The sequence below is a fragment of the Enhydra lutris genome, unplaced genomic scaffold (assembly GCF_002288905.1).
Source record: "Enhydra lutris kenyoni isolate GAN:26980312 unplaced genomic scaffold, ASM228890v2 scaffoldscaffold50, whole genome shotgun sequence".
NCBI classification, from domain to species: Eukaryota; Metazoa; Chordata; class Mammalia; order Carnivora; family Mustelidae; genus Enhydra; species Enhydra lutris.
Window position 1 is genome coordinate 2,565,616 of NW_019154134.1, and position 18,632 is coordinate 2,584,247.

The 18,632-nt window shown below is 42.0% G+C and overlaps 1 protein-coding gene across 1 annotated transcript in view; it reads left to right on the forward strand.

The window, feature by feature from the left end:
* The first annotated feature begins 1,989 nt into the window (after positions 1–1,989).
* The window catches only part of LOC111156975 (potassium channel tetramerization domain containing 16), a 257,220-nt gene continuing 240,577 nt past the window's right edge, over positions 1,990–18,632 (forward strand). The window contains exons 1-2 of the mRNA XM_022518160.1: positions 1,990–2,118; positions 2,507–3,658. Of these exons, the coding sequence (XP_022373868.1) occupies positions 2,827–3,658 (832 nt within the window). The 5' untranslated portion in view covers positions 1,990–2,118; positions 2,507–2,826. The remainder of the gene's footprint in view (positions 2,119–2,506; positions 3,659–18,632) is intronic.

The window sequence follows — 18,632 nt, forward strand, 5'->3', positions numbered from 1 at the left end:
CTAGATGGCAATATAAGTGCACCAAATAATAAATATTCCCTTGATTGGTCCAGTTTGAAAATCCCAATGATTAAGGCCATAACAGGTTAATACATTAGTTAAAGAAACAAAGTCAAATATAATCAGGTGTTGGAGTGTTAGCTAATATTCCATATGTGTTCAGTAACCTGATACTTATTGAAAGAAAAGACTGTTAAACTAAAAATTAATTTATCCTGCTGCCGAGTCTATCTTTAATCTAATTCTTGGGGCAAGAGTTGGCAATAAACACATGATCCCTTAAAATGTATCTAATTCATACTTTCATCTCCGTTTTTGGCTTTCGCTTTTTAAAAAAAATAGAAGTTATTTGGGATGGAGTGTGCCTCCCATGTATTATTCATAGATGCTATGCTATATTCTGATTAGGAGGGTGAGTCCTAAGACACTGGCATTTTAAAGGAGAAATGGTCGACTTACTGTAAGCTGTTGGCTGGGCCATTATTGACTGGCAGGATCAACTGGAAGCACTTTGTTAGTGGATTAGGTTGCCCTGGAAATGCCTTCCTGAAACTCTAATGATGCACTTAAGGAAGCCCTCTGGGATAGGAGTAAAATGTCTCTTTGCCGGGTGTGTCTTCCACCAGAGTCCTCTTAGGATGAGGTGGGAGGGGGCTGGGGCATGTCCAAAGAGAGGCTCAGTAAAGACACACAGCCCCAGAAAAAGGTTGCAGGTAACAATTTCTTGCAGGTAAGCTGAGATAATGACTTGCTGATGTCAGCTGTGGGCTTTCTGCGGGTACCAGTACCTCATGTATTCTTTGGAAAGAATATCATTCATTCCAGAGAGACTGTATTTATTTATTCATTTGCTGGGGGTGGGGTGGCACAGGGATGGAGAAGAAGGGGGCGGGGAAGAGGGCATCTGAAGGAGAACACGGTTTAATGCCCTTTGCTTGTAAGAAAGAGCCACTTTGTAGCTTGAACACTGGGGTCCTTCGGTGTGCTTTCTTCTTTTCCTTTTTTAAATAAGCCAATGTGGACGGGAAATTTGCCCTTCAGCTGAAATTCAGTGCCTGTGCCAAGGGTTTGTTTGTACATTTTTCCAATGAAAAATCCCTTGTGTTCCTGTCACCGCCGGGGTGGGGGGTTATTTCTGGGGAATGCTGGCGGCGGCGGAGGTGTAAAAAGCAGGAAGAAGAGGCGACGAGAAGGCCGTGGCAAACTACAGCCTCGCGGGCAGGACGCTGAGGGAAGTGGCTGCGCGGCGCCGCGTCCCCGCCCAGAGCCGGGGGCAGGGGAGTCGCGTGTCACGGCCGGTGCGCGGCGTCCCCGTGCAGTCCTGGCGACCTGTCACCGAGGACGCCGTGACTCGGAGCTGCCTCCGCTTTCTCCAAGCCGTATTCCTTTAAGATGATGTAATAGTCATTTCCCTGGATGGTATCTTGCCTGCGCCGCTGAAACAACAGCCCCCGAACTGCGCTGGGAACTGTGGAACCACCCAGCTCCGCCGGCCGCCGGAGAAGCCCGAGCCCGAACCCCCCCGCGGCCCCTCTGCGCTGCGGCGGCCGGGCTCCTAGCGGCTCCCGCCGGCCTGCGAACATGGGAGTCCGTCTGCCCTTGCCGGCAGGTGGGGTGGCTACCTGGGACCCCAGCAGGGCACATCTGTCTTTCTTCCTGCTGCTGGGCTTTCCGAAAAGCTTCTAAGTCCCAGTACCTCTTCCAACTCTCTTCTGTTTTAAGGATTCTTTCTAAAGGTTTGATTTTTTTTTTTCCCTTCCCCTTTTTACTGGAGAAGCTTTGGTTGGGTATTTTTCTCTGCCTTGCTTCTTCGACCCAACCACCTCTCATCAGGCTTTAACTTTTTTTGTGACTTGTTTCAACTTGAGACTGGGAGTGAATACATACCTATATACATACATACAAATATACATTTATATAAATACATATATATATATATATATATATATATATATATATATAATTATTTTCTAAGAGCACATCTCTCTGGCACTTTTCATTGATACCTCTGTCCTTTAACTCTTTGGGATTTGACAAGCTCCAGACTCTGGCTGTGGATTCTGCTTGCTTTGCAAATGGTATCTCTTCACAGGAGCTGGGTTTCCAGCACTCACTAAGGTAAGTTCTGTGACTTATTGCTTTACCAGACCAGCTTGGAGGAAAAAAAAGAAAATCCCCTTTTAAAAGTTGAAAATCTTATATTCCTTCTTAAAGCAGAAATACCAGTAGAAATATTTTTAATACTAATTGCTGGAGACAGGCGTATGGATAAACATGTAGACACAAAATAGCTTGAGAGAAGCTACAATTTAGTTGAAGAATGGCTGAAATCAGTAGTTCCTAGGCTGCTTATGTAAAATAATCTCTCCCTCCCTCCCTCCCTACTTCCCTCCCTCCCTCCCTCCCTCCCTCTCCCTCCCTCTCCCTCCCTCTCCTCTCTCCAGTGGTGTCTCTTTTTCTGACTCATGCTGGGTTTGAGGAAATAATTTTCTCTCTTTTCCCTCAGACAGACCTCGGAGTAACTGGGGACTTGGCCTGCCTTGCCTACCGAGCTTGGGACAGATCGGATGGAGATGAGTTGATTACATTCTGTGAAGTAATAGCTCACCACCAGCCAGGGTTGAAACTACTTTTGCAGCATCACTTCACCTGTGGACTCTTCTGAATTTTGCCTTCTTGGGGAAAAAAACTGGGGTAAGAGAAGGTCGTTTTTAACAAGTTAGCTTCCTTCTCCCTGTTTGGCAAGTTGATGCAAAGGATAAGGCTGTGACTCCACTGGATTGCACCTTCAAATCAAAATAGGAGAAGAGCAAGAAGAAAGGGACAATGGCTTTGAGTGGAAACTGTAGTCGTTATTATCCTCGAGAACAGGGGGCTGCAGTTCCCAACTCCTTCCCTGAGGTCATGGAGCTGAATGTCGGGGGTCAAGTTTATTTCACCCGCCATTCCACATTAATAAGCATCCCTCATTCCCTCCTGTGGAAAATGTTTTCCCCAAAGAGAGACACGGCTAACGATCTAGCCAAGGACTCCAAAGGAAGGTTTTTCATCGACAGAGATGGATTCTTGTTCCGTTATATTCTGGACTATCTCAGGGACAGGCAGGTGGTCCTGCCTGATCACTTTCCAGAAAGAGGAAGACTGAAAAGGGAAGCTGAGTACTTCCAGCTCCCAGACTTGGTCAAACTCCTGACCCCTGATGACATCAAGCAAAGCCCAGATGAATTTTGCCACAGTGACTTCGAAGATGCCTCCCAAGGAAGCGACACGAGAATCTGCCCTCCTTCCTCAGTGCTCCCTGTGGACCGCAAATGGGGCTTCATTACTGTGGGCTACAGGGGGTCCTGCACCATGGGCAGAGAGGGGCAGGCAGATGCCAAGTTTCGGAGAGTTCCCCGGATTTTGGTTTGTGGAAGGATTTCCTTGGCAAAAGAGGTCTTTGGAGAAACTTTGAATGAGAGCAGAGACCCTGACCGAGCCCCAGAAAGATACACCTCCAGATTTTATCTCAAATTCAAGCATCTGGAAAGGGCTTTTGATATGTTATCAGAGTGTGGATTCCACATGGTGGCCTGTAACTCCTCAGTGACAGCATCTTTTGTCAACCAGTATACAGATGACAAGATCTGGTCAAGCTACACTGAATATGTCTTCTACCGTAAGTACAAAGGGTTCTTTTGATGTTTCATCTGTATCAATTCTCTTTACAGATGTTCAGTCAGTATCTAAGGAATACTATTTGGGATTTTTTTTTTTAAACTCCTGAGTATAGGAGTTTAATAGCTAGAGTATTAGAGGTTCTAATTCAGGTCACACATCTTATCTAAGGTAACTTTTATCTGTTTTATCAGTGACATCAGAGAATATTCAAAGGCCTATGCAATTGATATTGGTTTAGGTAATATGGGGATTGGAGGTAGACATGCATGTCTGTTTGTCAGATAGCGAACTGTGAGGAGAAGATGATGGTTGGAATTTGCCTGCTGGTCCATGGGAGGCTGGCAGACTCAGAGTGGATGAGGCGGTGCTGTCCATTCTTTACTGTGAACTTCGGGATCTGTAAAGCTGTTTGCTGGAGACTTGCGGTGAGAACACAAATGGCTTGCACAGAATGACGTGGTCTCGGCTAGATAGATGGCAGTATAGGCTGACAAAAGACCCCCGGGCTGCCCCACTGCATCTGAAATTTGCCTTTAAAGGCTTTACAAATCTGCTGTTTGGTTCTTTAGCATTTTGTACTGAGACTTGAGTTGCACCGCAGACTTAATTAAACTGAACTTCATCTAAGACCCATCCAAAAGGAACTAGATCTTTCAGAACTGTCAATCACAAGCAGAGATCTTCAGACACCTGAGGTGATAGAATTACTGACATAAAAGGAAACCAGAGGGGAAAAAAGGAGTGGAAACAATTGTTCTGGAGCATTTTAAGTAAGCGTTCCTTAGAGGTCAGTCCATTGGCTTAAATGACGACTTAGGCTACAGATTGGTTTGTTTTATGAAATGGCGTCACTCTAAATAAACTATAAGCCATTGATCTCTGAAGGGAGAACAGTAAATCAGTCTGTAAAGTTTCATGCTTGGTTTAACAGTGGATTTTCAATAGGGCCCGGGAATTGGGTAAAGTGAATTGCATCAGAAATGTTTCCATGTTAGCATTCAATTTCCTCTCTTCTTATTTTAAGGCAAATCCATAAATTTGGGGGATTAAAATGTCTAAGATTTTTTTAGGGACTGATTTTCGCCGACGGTTGTGTTTCTTCATGTGGAGATGCTGCTGGGATCCGTGTTAAAGAGGCCGGTGGCAAGCTGGGTTGTTCTGTGCTGGGTTATCACCCCTTAGATTTTTAGAAGTGGGGACACATAGATTGTGTGGAAAGGACAGCCTATGGAGAAAAATGAAGTCAACTATCAGTTCAGGAACGTCTTGTTGTGTAATAACAAGCATTATTTGATCCAGCAACCCTATCAATGGCCTTTATCTATAATCTGCATCTTCCTTGATGCTGGAGCTTAGTCACCGGATTCTGCTGGCTTTCTTGGGTGTGGGAGATAAGACTTCAGCTTTTTAGCCTTCTATGAAGGAATCTGACGTTATCTGTAATTCTACAGAACAAATATCTGTTCCTAACTTTTTGGAAAACTGCATCTTAGAGAGTTCAGATCTAGGTTTGTGATCTTTACCTTGTTCTCCAATTTTTAATATTTGAAAATAGCTTAAGAAGCTTTGGGCAAGTAAATCAAAACATACCAACCATAACCCCTGCCCCCCAAAAGGACCACATTAGATTTCTGTCACTTGCGCATCTAAATGAGACCCCGAACCTGAAATATATTTGCCTGCTAGCTCAATGACATTTGTGTGTTCATCAAAGACTCATCCGTCTAACGCTATGTCCTCTTTATATTGCTCTGAACAGGTTCTGCTCTGCTGATCATATAATTGCTTCCTTCTTTGTTGGGTTGCTGAGAGGTTGCTGAGGAACCCTTTGCTCTCCATCACTCATGGACAGGCTAGCACAAACACAATGCAACTTCATATTGCACAGCGTGTATATTCTATGTGACATACTTCCCTTTGTATATAACATTCAGAGCTAAGTATTAACTCTTCCTCTGTCTTAGGACCAATAAAAGTGACAGCTGGCTTTCTAGGGTGCATAACAGCTTCTGTGCAGATGTTTAATCATAATTATTTAATTAGAAGCTGCCAACTGTGCCTATATAAGCATTAATTCATCAAGCTGTTGTGCTTGGGTTAATGGGCCGAAACTATGGGAGGTGCTCTAAAGCAGGGAATTGACTCCGCAGAGATGCTCTTCATCCAGCACTAGTCCTGCCCAGCCCCACCTTGTGCTGCCCAGCATGGAGCCCTGGGGTGCACTGTGCCAGCAGAGCACTCGGAACCATCACCTGCGAGATTGGAAGGGACAGCATGTGTCCCCAGGAGCATTTCCAGATCCTTAAATTAAAAAATAAAAACAAAAGCAGAAACAACCATCCAGCCAACCAGCCAACAAAAGAAGATGCTCTTCACAGAGAAACTCAACTTCCTCCTTGGTTGGAAAAAAATTATATTGTATATATACACTACTTAGATCCAAGGCATTAACTCCAGGCAATCAGACTCTTCTAATAACCTGGGGATAATACAAAGCCATTTTGCCTGGATATGTATCACAGTAAAAAATGAACAGTGAAAAATGAATACATTGCACAGGGTGGTTGAGTCATGGGGAGAGACCCTTTTCTTTCCGTTTGCCTCATTTTCATCCAAGTTTTCCAGAGGGAAATTGAAAGACCAAAATCTCTCTGTCAATCATTAACAGGTTAGATTCTTGCCTCACTTAATCTTTTGTTGTTGTTGAGAGAGAGCAAGCATGAGAGGGGGAAGGTCACCGGGACAAGCCGATCCCCCCCTGCCCAGCAGGGAGCCCAGTGTGGGACTCGATCCCGGGACTCCAGGATTGTGACCTGAGTTGAAGGTAGTCGCTCAACCAACTGAGCTACCCAGGCGCCTGCCTCATTTAATCTTAATGTAGACCTAGAATTGATGGGCACATCAGATAGACTATTTAGTTAATATAGGAACTGTGAACAGTTGAAGTCAACAGGTGTTTATATGTGTTTAAGAGGGTGATAAGAAATGTGTTTGTCTACCCTGCTTACCAAAATATGATATGTGAGATGCTACGCATTATGATTCACTTATCAGCAACCAGGAAAATATGACTGATGTAGTAACATAGAAAAGAAATATCTAAAAAAAAAAAAAAGAAAGAAAGAGAAATATCTAGGGGTGCCTGGGTGGCTCAGTTAGTTAAGTGCCCAACACTTCATTTCAGCTCAGGTCCTGATCTCATGGTCACGGGATCAAGGGAGACCCACATCAGGCTCTGCACTCAGCAGGAGTCTGCTTGGATATTCTCTCCCTCTGTCCCCCCCCACCGCTCTTTCTCTCAAGTAAATAAATAAATCTTAAAAAAAAAATCTAGCTAGGATTGCCTCACAAGGCATTTTAGATATATCCTTTGTTTTAATTTAAAACAATGAGAAGGTCCACTTTCTTCTCTACCACCCCACTAGCTAAATAATTACCTCTCATTTCTCTTCAAACATTATATAGAAAGCAGTATCATAAACATCAGAGAATGCCTTCTTGACTCACCTATAAATGTAATGGGAGCTGAGTAATTTGGAAAAGAGAAGTCCTGATTTTGAACCAGATACTCAATGGCTATTCACACCACTTAGGAACAAAATCACAGGTGCATGGAAATAAATGAACCTGCTATTTAGAGCCACCTTCCAATGCTCAAGAGTGAGAAGATTGTTCTTGGTTGGAGACAACTATACACATTTTTAAAATCCTACTCATTAGTGAGTTACTTCAGACAAATGCCTGAAACACTCAAATTCAAAGGAATTTGCCTCTAATTTTACTGTGATAACATAAGTAGGGAGTTTAATTCATAGGATGCATACTCCCAAAACATACACTCTTGAGTTCTGTGAGTTATGAGAGACACCAACTCATCGCCTTGTCAACAAATTGCTGCTTGTCAGTGCATTTTAATCTTCTCTTTACTTACTTAAATTTAAAGGTTGTTTCCACAAAACTCTGAATTGTTTTATGTACTGTTAACCTTCAAAATTAAGCTGCTAGTTATTTTACCACAAAAATGGGTTTATTTGGGAATAGTAGAAAATTGCAATTCAGGATAAGCAAGTTAACGCAAAACCATAGGCAAAACAAAAAACCAAGGAGAGAAATTCTCTTTTTTGTTGTGGGGGGGAATTGAGCAGGGCTATTATAAACAAAAGCCCATTGGAGTAAACTGGGAGTTTCCAGTACAGTGGCTTTTCATTGGCTCAGTTGTGACAGTCTGTTATTGGCTGGGCTGTTACTGGGGAAGGAGACCACCTTTCTTCCTCCTGTGGGAGTAGTAAAGTGGTATGGACTTGTAAGGTCTATCTCTTCCTGTTGGGTCTGCAGTTGATGACAAGTGGTAGGGCGTGAGAGTTTTCCCTTCTGGGATCTGGATTCTACTATGATGAGGTTTCCTTTTGAAAATTTTCATGGTATGCAGTACTTCAGGGCTGTTGAATGAGGTGGGGTGTTGGAAAAAAGTCCATCAGAAAGTGAGTTCTCAGAATTCAACTGTATGACGTTGTATTGGGAAGAGATCTGCAGTTGTGGCTACTGTCATTAACTTCGCCGACGCTGACTTTAGAAACTTCAGTAAGAGGGTATGTTCTTAACAGGTAGAAATGTAGCCATCTTGAAGTGATTCTAGCTCTTTTTCTACTGGTTATTTGAAAGATAGCAATGATAACTTTTATTTTTGTTGCTTATTGAGATACGATGTTGGTATGTTTAAAACGAAGCAGGAGAGCAATGTAGTCAAAATGGTGAAGGTTGGTCTTTGCCACCACCAACCTCTCTTCTTTCTATGTTGTTTATCCATCTTCTCCATCTTAGAGACTTTTTTCGTCCTGTTTTAGTCATTTCTGCTTTCTTGTTCTTTCTCTCCATTTTCAGTAAACATTCTCTTCTGCCATATATTGGAATACTTTCAAGGCATGGTGTAGTTTTCTCAGGGGCTTTGGTACCTAAAAAACCTTTTGATAGTTGTAGATCAGGTGATTTAGTATCCCACAAAGAGTGTTCTTAAGACATAAGGCTTCTTAATGTATAATTTAAAAATACAGCGCGATTCAAATATAAGGCTTCATCATGAGGTTAAACTGGACCCGTGCTTGAGTAGATATGAAATGGTAATACTCATGACACAAGGCAGGTGTATAGATGTAATTTTTTTCTTAATCTCTTTAAGGTTTTGTACTTTGAGCTTTGGTCTCAATATAGGAGTGATATACGCATGCTAGCGAAATATTTTACTACAGTATTTTCATTTTCATGCCAAACAAGATATGTTGTTACCTTAGCCCAGTCCCATGTGCGATTCAGGTACTTTCTTTCTAGGTTTGTGGCATCACTGAGTAAATTTGGCAGCAAGAAAAGTGTCAGTGTGTGGGCAGAATGGGGAGGTCTCTGAGATTGCCCTTAAGTGCCTGAATGTGTTAAAAAAATATATAAACAACTGGAAAGAGAAGACCATGTACCTGATAGCCTCATGAGATTTAGGTCTTATCAAAAAAATTAGAAAATAAAATAGCTGAGAATATGTCACAAAAGTCCATTTGGAACCCCTCCAAGCACAAACAATGAAGAGGAATGACTGCACAGGAGAGAGTATGCATCCAATCTATAGAAAAAAGTTCTTCAGGAATGGATACATGGATGCTCAGTTTCTGCATCATGACTGTTGCTCTCTTTCTTTGTTTTCTGCTACAGCTTTCCTCAAATAGTGCAGTTCTTGGCAAGTCAGTGAAAAAAACTTCATACAGCAATTTTCAAATGCATCCAAATGTAGACACCCAGTTCCAATAATTACAATTAACACTATAAGAGCAATCTTGTTTTATATATATTCCTACCTACTTCTCCTTCTGTCTGCACTACATTATTTTGAAGCAAATTTCAGACATCAATCATTTCATTCATCCACAAATACAGTACTGTATGTTTCTAAAATAAAATGGATTAAAATAAAATGCAACACAATACCATTATCACATAGACAATTAGTAATTCTTTGGTATCATTTAATATCTATTGATGTTAAAACTTCTTTGATTTTGTTATAGTATTTTCTTCAAGTTGGTTTATTAAATCAAGATTCAAATAAGGTGTATCTGTTATCTTCGATTGCTGCTTCTTTTTTCACTCAAAATTTTAAAAAAATATTGCATTTACCCTGTATGCAACAAAGGAGCAAAAAGTATATTTTAAATCTCTTTATTTTATTTTTTTAGAAAGATTTTATTTATTTATTTGACAGAAAGAGACACAGTGAGAGAGGAAATACAAGCAGGGGGAGTTGGAGAGGGAGAAGCAGGCTTCCCGCTGAACAGGGAGCCTGATGTGGGGCTCGAGCCCAGACCCTGGGATCATGAACCGAGCCAAAGGCAGACACTTAACGACTGAGCCACTCTTAAGATTTAAGCCCCTCTTAAATCTCTCTCTTTTTTTTTTTTAATTTTTTTATTTATTTGACAGAGAGAGATCACAGTAGGCAGAGAGGCAGGCAGAGAGAGAGGGGAAAGCAGGCTCCCCATCGAGCAGAGAGCCAGATGTGGGGCTCGATCCCCGGACCCTGGGATCATGACCTGAGCCAAAGGCAGAGGTTTAACCCACTGAGCCACCCAGGTGCCCCTTAAGTCTCTTTTAATCTCTCCTTCCCTCCCTCCTTTCCTCTTTCTCTTTCTTCCTCCCTCCCTCCCTTCCTTTTTTTAAGTCAATTTATTTGTTTGAAGAAACCAAATTGTTTGCCATGTTCAACATTCAGCTTTCTAGGTTTTACTGATCCATCTCTATGATCTTTGGGATGTCATTAAAACATTTTTTTCCTGAACCCTTTATTTGTGAATTTGTTAGATCTTTATTCTAAATTCTAGAGACTCCATTGGATTCATGTGTAGTCTTTCTTTCTTTTTTTCTTTCTTTCTTTCTTTCTTTCTTTCTTTCTTTCTTTCTTTCTTTCTTTTTTGTTTAGATTTTATTTATTTATTTGACAGACAGAGATCACAAGTAGGCAGACAGGCAGGCAGAGAGGGAGGAAGGGAAGCAGGCTCCCTGCTGAGCAGAGAGCCCAACGCAGGGTTTGATCCCAGGATCCTGGGACCGTGACCTGAGCTGAAGGCAGAGGCTTTTACCCACTAAGCCACCCAGGCACCTCTCATGTGTAGTATTTCTGGCAAGAAATTTTTATAAGTGATGGCAAGTTCATTTTTCTACATTATTGAAGCATAATAAATAGACAGCATTATATTAGTTTGAAGTTTACAATATAATAATTCAATAATTCAATACATTACTCAGGGATCATCATGATAAGTGTACTCCTAATCCCCTTTATTTAATTCACCCAAGGCAAGTCCATTTTTAACTTTTAATTTGCAAAAGACAATAAAAGAAACCCCTATTTTTCTTCCCAGTTGTTCAAGAACTGTTATTCCCTTGCTGTTCTTTTTCTTTTTAAAGAAGATTTATTTATTTATTTGAGAGAATGGATGGGTGGTCTTTTTTTTTTTTTTTAAAGATTTTTTTTTTTTAATTTATTCATTTGACAGATAGAGATCACAAGTAGGCAGAGAGACAGGCAGAGAGAGAGGAGGAAGCAGGCTCCCCACTGAGCAGAGAGCCCGATTTGTTTAGATTTTATTTATTTATTTGACAGACAGAGATCACAAGTAGGCAGACAGGCAGGCAGAGAGGGAGGAAGGGAAGCAGGCTCCCTGCTGAGCAGAGAGCCCAACGCAGGGTTTGATCCCAGGATCCTGGGACCGTGACCTGAGCTGAAGGCAGAGGCTTTTACCCACTAAGCCACCCAGGCACCTCTCATGTGTAGTATTTCTGGCAAGAAATTTTTATAAGTGATGGCAAGTTCATTTTTCTACATTATTGAAGCATAATAAATAGACAGCATTATATTAGTTTGAAGTTTACAATATAATAATTCAATAATTCAATACATTACTCAGGGATCATCATGATAAGTGTACTCCTAATCCCCTTTATTTAATTCACCCAAGGCAAGTCCATTTTTAACTTTTAATTTGCAAAAGACAATAAAAGAAACCCCTATTTTTCTTCCCAGTTGTTCAAGAACTGTTATTCCCTTGCTGTTCTTTTTCTTTTTAAAGAAGATTTATTTATTTATTTGAGAGAATGGATGGGTGGTCTTTTTTTTTTTTTTTAAAGATTTTTTTTTTTTAATTTATTCATTTGACAGATAGAGATCACAAGTAGGCAGAGAGACAGGCAGAGAGAGAGGAGGAAGCAGGCTCCCCACTGAGCAGAGAGCCCGATGCGGGGCTCGATCCCAGGACCCCGGGATCATGACCCGAGCCGAAGGCAGAGGCTTTAACCCACTGAGCCACCCAGGCGCCCCGGGAGAGAGAGAGTCTTAAGCAGACTCTGCTAAGTACGGGGCCCAACACAGGGCTTGATGTCATGATCCTAGAACCAGGACCTGAGCCAAAGTCAAGAATTGGCTGTACCACCCTGGTGCCCCTCCCTTGCTATTCTTATCATTAAGATGGGCTAACATCCTGGGTTCAGTGAGCCTGCCAAGGGTCCTATAGACTGGGTCCCGTAGACTGGGAAGAAGAATCATTTGGGGTGGGGAAGTTCCCCTCCTGGCTATTCAAATTTTATATTCTTGGATTCTTTCAGCTGTGCTCAACTCCACTGACTGAACTCATCACCCGTATTCCCCAAACCTCCTGTCTTCTTGTGTTCCTTCTCACAGTAATTGGCATCATCAGTCACTCATTTCCCCAGGGAAGAATGGAACCGAGGTGGCATTCCTGACTCTTCCTTCTCCTCAACCTATGACAAATCCTACCGGTTCCTTATCTCTCTCAATCCATCCATTTCTTTCCATCACCACTGATGCTACCCTGGCCCAGACCACCTGCACTGCTTTTTGTTGCTATGGAACCCTGGGAGCATCCCAAGTGAAATCTGAAACCAGCTCTGTATAAGAGGGCAGGAAGAGACTGAAGGAAGAGGCAGGGCTCTCTAGATTGGTAGGTAGCAGGCTGAATAAGCAAAAGAATGTACTTATAAAACTTGTTTTGGGCAGCCACAAAACAGATTTCTGCATCCATCTGCTCAATCTTAAAAGTGTATATAGAGGCCTTAATGGGGTTCAGTGACCTAAACCATCCAGATGGTCTTAACACCATATCACTGTCACAAGGCTGTGTCCTTGGAGCAGCTTCTGGGAACAGGGAAGGCAAGTGGAAAGCACATTCCAAACATGGGGGAGGGACTGAGGAGTCCCTGATTTGCCTCTGTCCAGCTCATGGGTCAAGCAGTGGCTATATCCTCTCGATCTCTTCCCAAAACTTTTCTAGACTACTGCAGAGGAACTTAAATTGTTCTTCCTACCCCAAATTCAGTGTTAGCCCCTTTGAATCTGTTCTCTCTATCACAAAAAATGTTGAGATTTCTAAAATGTGAGCTTGACCATGTCACTCCTGCTTAAAGTTCTTCATTGCCTTACAACTGTTCATAGAGTTAAATGCAAACTCCTTACCAGGAACCACAGCCCTTCATGAGATGACCTCTCTTTCCATCCCCAGAATCTTCTGTTGCCATCCTGCCCTTTGCATTTTGAATCTTAGCTATACTCGATTTCTTTCTGTTTCTGAATGCTGTTATGTACTTGCTTCTTTGGTTTTGTGTGTGATGTTCTCTCTGCCTGGAATTCTGCTTCCACCTACTTTGATGAACTAAATCTTCAGGTTCCAATCTAGAGATTACCTTTTCTGGGAAGCCTTTCCTAGCCCACTCTATCTGGTTAGGCACCCCTTATCTTTGACCCAGACAATTTTATTTTCCTTTACCCTGACACAAATAATATTGTATTAAACTTGATTATTTAGCTCTCTCTTTTACATTATCTGTAAACTCTGTCAAGGTAGGAACCGTGTCTGTCATGTTCATCACAATATGTAGCACAGTATGTGAAATAGATGTAGTAAAATACTTCGTAATACTTTCCAGAAGAATGAGAAATAAATGCCCACTGCAGAATTTGATTATGGTCATAGAGACCACTGTCTTGCCTACACCATTTGCATTATCTCTTAACAGAAGAATGAGAGATCAGTGATGGAGTGATGGTGCTTTAAATAATAATAATAACAGTTTTTCCAAATTTCCTTTGGGTGCTTTGGGCACTGGGATAAGTACTTCACATACAAATTGGAAATCTTACTGAAAGACTCTGTGCTCTTAGCACCTGCACCAAGATTTGAGCTCAAGGGGACTGAGAAAAACACTTAGCAGAAGCAGGACCCCTGTGCTCTCATTTTAGTTGGTTTTTGCTCCAAGCAGGAGCGAATCAAAGCTGGGCGTGGCCAGGGTTTAAGGAAAAACCCAGGAAAGACTCAGGATTCAGAAAAGTGTTCCAAAATTGAGAAAGCAGCTCCAGGAGGAAGAAAGCTCTACCAAAACACAAAGAATGTTAAGAGACCAACCAGGCTGTCTTAATTTTCCTCCGGCTAAAGTATTCCAATTCCTCCTCCCTCCCTTCCCATAAGTGTTAGTGATTGCCCCTTCATGCCAGACACAGCAGAATGTGGTAGTGAAGGGCCTGGGTTTTGAGCTCCAGACTGCTTGAGTATGAATCCCTAGCTTATTGGGATCACTGACAAATTATTTTACTTCTGTGCCTCATTTTCCTCAGCTGTAAAATGGAGGTAAGGACAATAGTCTTCATGTGGCTGCTCTGAGAGTCAAATGGGCCGCTATACGTCAAGTGCTTACGACAGTGCCGGGCGCCCAGTCTGTGCTGTGAACGTCTAGTTCATTACCAGGATGGCCGCGGATACCGGATGCAGGAGACACAGCTGCTCTCTTTAAATAGCTCGCCTGATACTTTCTGGCCCTCCCTTTGGACACTTTGCCCAGAAATGCACATCTAGAAATGTTTTTTTCTTTTTTAAATTTACTTATTTTAGAGAGAGAGAGAGAGAGACAGTGCACGAGCAGGAGGAAGAAGCAGAGGGAGAGGGAGAATCCTGAAGCACGTTCCCTGCTGAGTGTGGAGCCTAACATGGGGCTCCTGAGGTCATGACCTGAGCCAAAATACAGAGTTGGACACTTAACCAACTGAGCCACCCAGGTGCCCCCAAACATATTTTTATTATTATTTATTTAGTTAGTTAGAGAGAGAGAGAGTGAGCACAGGCAGACAGAATGGCAGGCAGAGGCAGAGGGAGAAGCAGGCTCCCCACTGAGCAGGGAGCCCAATGTGGGACTCCATCCCAGGACGCTGGGATCATGACCTGAGCTGAAGGTAGCTGCTTAACCACTTCTTTACATCCACCCCAAACGTATTTTCAAAAAGGAAATTCAAGCCGTATGTTTTACTTGAATCTGAATATGCATAAAAGTAGACACCCCAAAGGCTTCAAATTCTACTGACTCTTTTCATCCCCCCCCCCACCCGCCCGGCTATTCCATTGTGGGTGTCATTAATAGTGCCTTTCCCTCCACCTTGTTTTCAACTCGGGCTTTTCAGAACCTAGGATAACATGAGAGAGAACTGAAATTTAAGACTACAACTTAAATTATATATTCCATCACTGCAGAGTTAGAATAACCTTTTATGAATCTCAACCTAGACAATATTCTCCTTCATGGTGGCAGAATATGGTTATTGAGCATGCCGCTGACAATAGGATCATTCAAATTGCCCCCAAAATGAAAACAAGACATTTTGCTCCACACTGTGAGTAGCTGCACTGTGTGGCATTAAAAAGAAACCAGAGTGCTAATTTGGGCTGTTGCCATGTGACTGCTCAAAAGCTGTCCATGGGAAGAAATTGATACTTTCCACTTTCATTCATCAGTCCCGTTCCAAAGTAAAAAATTCTTACCATTTTGCCACCTCAATTTATACCGACCTTTTATTCTGAGTACACTTGATACAATGTGACTGTCCATTAATTACACTGGTGAAAATTAAGGCAACCCATTATACATAACTTGATGGGGCACTTAAGATGCTATCAGGGTGTTGTATATTGTATTTTAGACGAAAGACTGTCCAGAACAACAGTACTAGGCAACTAAATAGAGAAAAGGGGAGGTAGGCTCTGGTAAGGGTGACTTTCCAGTAAAGGGGAGCCTGGAGCAGCAGAGACATTCTAGGGACGGGGATACCGGCAAAAGGGAGATGGATATTCATGGGGCAGAAGTATACAGTGAAAAACCATGTGGAGGCTTGAGACCTGGGGAAGTGTTGCAGTTCAGCAAATCCCCTAATCCCAGAGGGAGAGCTGGTGCAGCAAGGAAAGCACATCAAGCCCTGGTTGGGAGTCATGGCTCATTGTGTTACAGTGTAAACATTCAGTTATGTCAGGTGGAAAAACTTTCCTGTGGGCATGCGCCTGCAAATGTGTCCTGGAATGCAAAAGCAAATAGGATTCAGTTCTCATTAATTTGCTTTTTAGCCAGTGAGGTGAAGTTTCTTTTTTCTTTAAATAGAGGGATACCTGTGTGGAGCTGAACAATTTTGTGGAGCTGCATCGTAATAGAAAAGTGTTCATTTCTATTTGTGTAAGAAAAGCACGCATTAAAAAATGAGCAGGGGCACCCGCGTGGCTCAGTCAGTTGAGCGTCTGACTCTTGATTTCAGCTCAGATCAGGATCTCAGGGTTCTGGAATCAAGCCCAGGGTCTGGGTCTGCCCTCAGTACAGAGTCTGCTTGTCCCTCTCCCTCTATGCTTCTCCCTGCTCATGCTCTCTCTCTCTCTCTCTCTCTCTTTCTCTCAAATAAATAAATAAATCATTAAAAAGTATTTAAAGTACAGGCTAGATTTCGTTTTTTAAAAATGAGCAGTTTTCTTGGCTTTTCTGGGTAAAAAACTGTGGCTTGGAGCAGTAATGACTGGGGATATAATGTGTGATACTCTCAACATCATAAAGGCCCTTTTTAGTCATTCCGATGCTCAGTAATGTAAAATATTTGTTTGAAAAGATCGGATTTCTTCTCCCTTACTGAGGGTCTGTTTTATATAAAGTACTATTCTTTGTTTTGGTAGGAATGTCCAAGTGAGAGGGGAAATATCCTATCTGTATGCAAAGAACTGATAACCTGATTCATAACATCCTCACACTAATGATTTTCTAGTACTTTTCCCCAATGTGCTAGGGAAGTGATTCAGAATATGCACAGTCCCCATTGATTGGAAACTGCTGGCATGTCCAACCTTCTTTCATCATCATCCTTCCACACAGACAAGGCATGTAGTGATATGTAATCTTGTTTTCTAACAGATCTTGACATCCACTCATGAGAATGGCCTTCATTAATAGGCAGATTTAGGTCTAGCCTAAGTCACTTATACAAAATTCTGTTCTCTGTCCTCTGGCTATGTAAGTAAATGGCAGGCACTGTGACTTTGCTATGCCCTTTGCTTTTGTGTGTGTTGGATTCCTAGACATCTCTTGGATGGTTGGCCCATATAATTCTCCCCCCAGAAATATTTACTGAACACCTACTATGCACCAGAGACTTCACGCCGTTCCAGGGTTTCAGCTGTAAACAAGAAGCATATGGTCAATGCTCTTATGGAGCATATGGTTTAGGGAGAAATTAGACTAGTAAATGGGCAATTTTGATCAAGTATGATGAGGAGGAGTCAATGAATATGAAAATTGAGAAGGAGCTCCTAATCTGAACTTGGGGCATCAACCAGAGCTTATTTTATTGCTTGGAGAGGAGAAGATGCTTAAATCTTTAATGCATTTGTTGACTTTAAGATACCAGCTGGCTGAGAGAGTCATAAAAATTATATCCTAGAATGGCTTAGCAGAACCTTAAGATCACTAGCAATCATTTCATTTCTCATTAGAGAAATCTCATTAGATTTTTTCCAATGATAGCTGTGTGAGTGATTTTAGTTAGTCCAGGAACCAATATCCTAAAAAACTCTTCAGTTCCCTTTTGTGTTCAAACCTTTGTCTTGGTAAAGTGTATGTGCAAAACCAGAAGCCAAATGATAGCCTTGGCTGACTAATAATAGATTTTATTTTTTCTTTTTTAAAGATTTTATTTATTTATTTGACAGACAGAGATCACAAGCAGGCAGAGAGGCAGGCAGAGAGAGGGGAAGGGAAGCAGACTCCCTGCTGAGCAGAGAGCCTGATGTGGGGCTTAATCTCAGGACCCTGGGATCATGACCTGAGCCGAGGGCAGAGGCTTTAACCCACTGAGCCACCCAGGCGCCCCTAACAATTGATTTTAAAGATACTTTCCAATTATGTCCGTAATGTCCTTTTATAATGATTCTCAACATGATATATGTCATTATTATTATTATTTTAACTTTATCTCAGGATTACTGAGTTACCTTGTCTGTCTCATGTACAACTTAGTTTTAGTAACTACCACAGTGGGAACACATAGGAGGTGATCATAAGCGTTTGTCGAATGAATGAATATATTCATAACTGTCAAATTTTTCAAGAAAGAGAATGTGAAATATAAAGTGAAAAGATTTGCTTCTGGTTTTACCTGACATTTGCTTCTAACCACGGGTGTATTCTCTTAAGCGTCAGTGAAAATGTGGTTGATAAATTGATGGTTTCAGAACCATTTGGGTAAAAACCTTTGTTTTGTCACTTCCTAGCAGGGCATCTTTGGGCAAGTATCTTGGTCTCTTTATACCTCAGAACACTCAGCTGTAAAAGGGGAACAAGGAAGTTTCTCTTTGCAGTATTGTGAGGATGAAGCCACGGCCAGGCCATCTTATTAGCTTGTCTCATCAACAGTCAGGTACCTCATCTCTAGGCTCTTTTAGTTCATCTTACAAATAGATGTGTTTGGACCTAGAAGAAGAAACTGAGAGAATATGGAGCCATTAGAACTGATCCTGCCGGCTCTCACAGCGAAAATCAAGCTGCTGCCCACTCGTTTCCCTCTGAACTATTACTACACACACTTCCTGACCTTGGGGGAAGGAAAAACACATCACATCACACCTGCT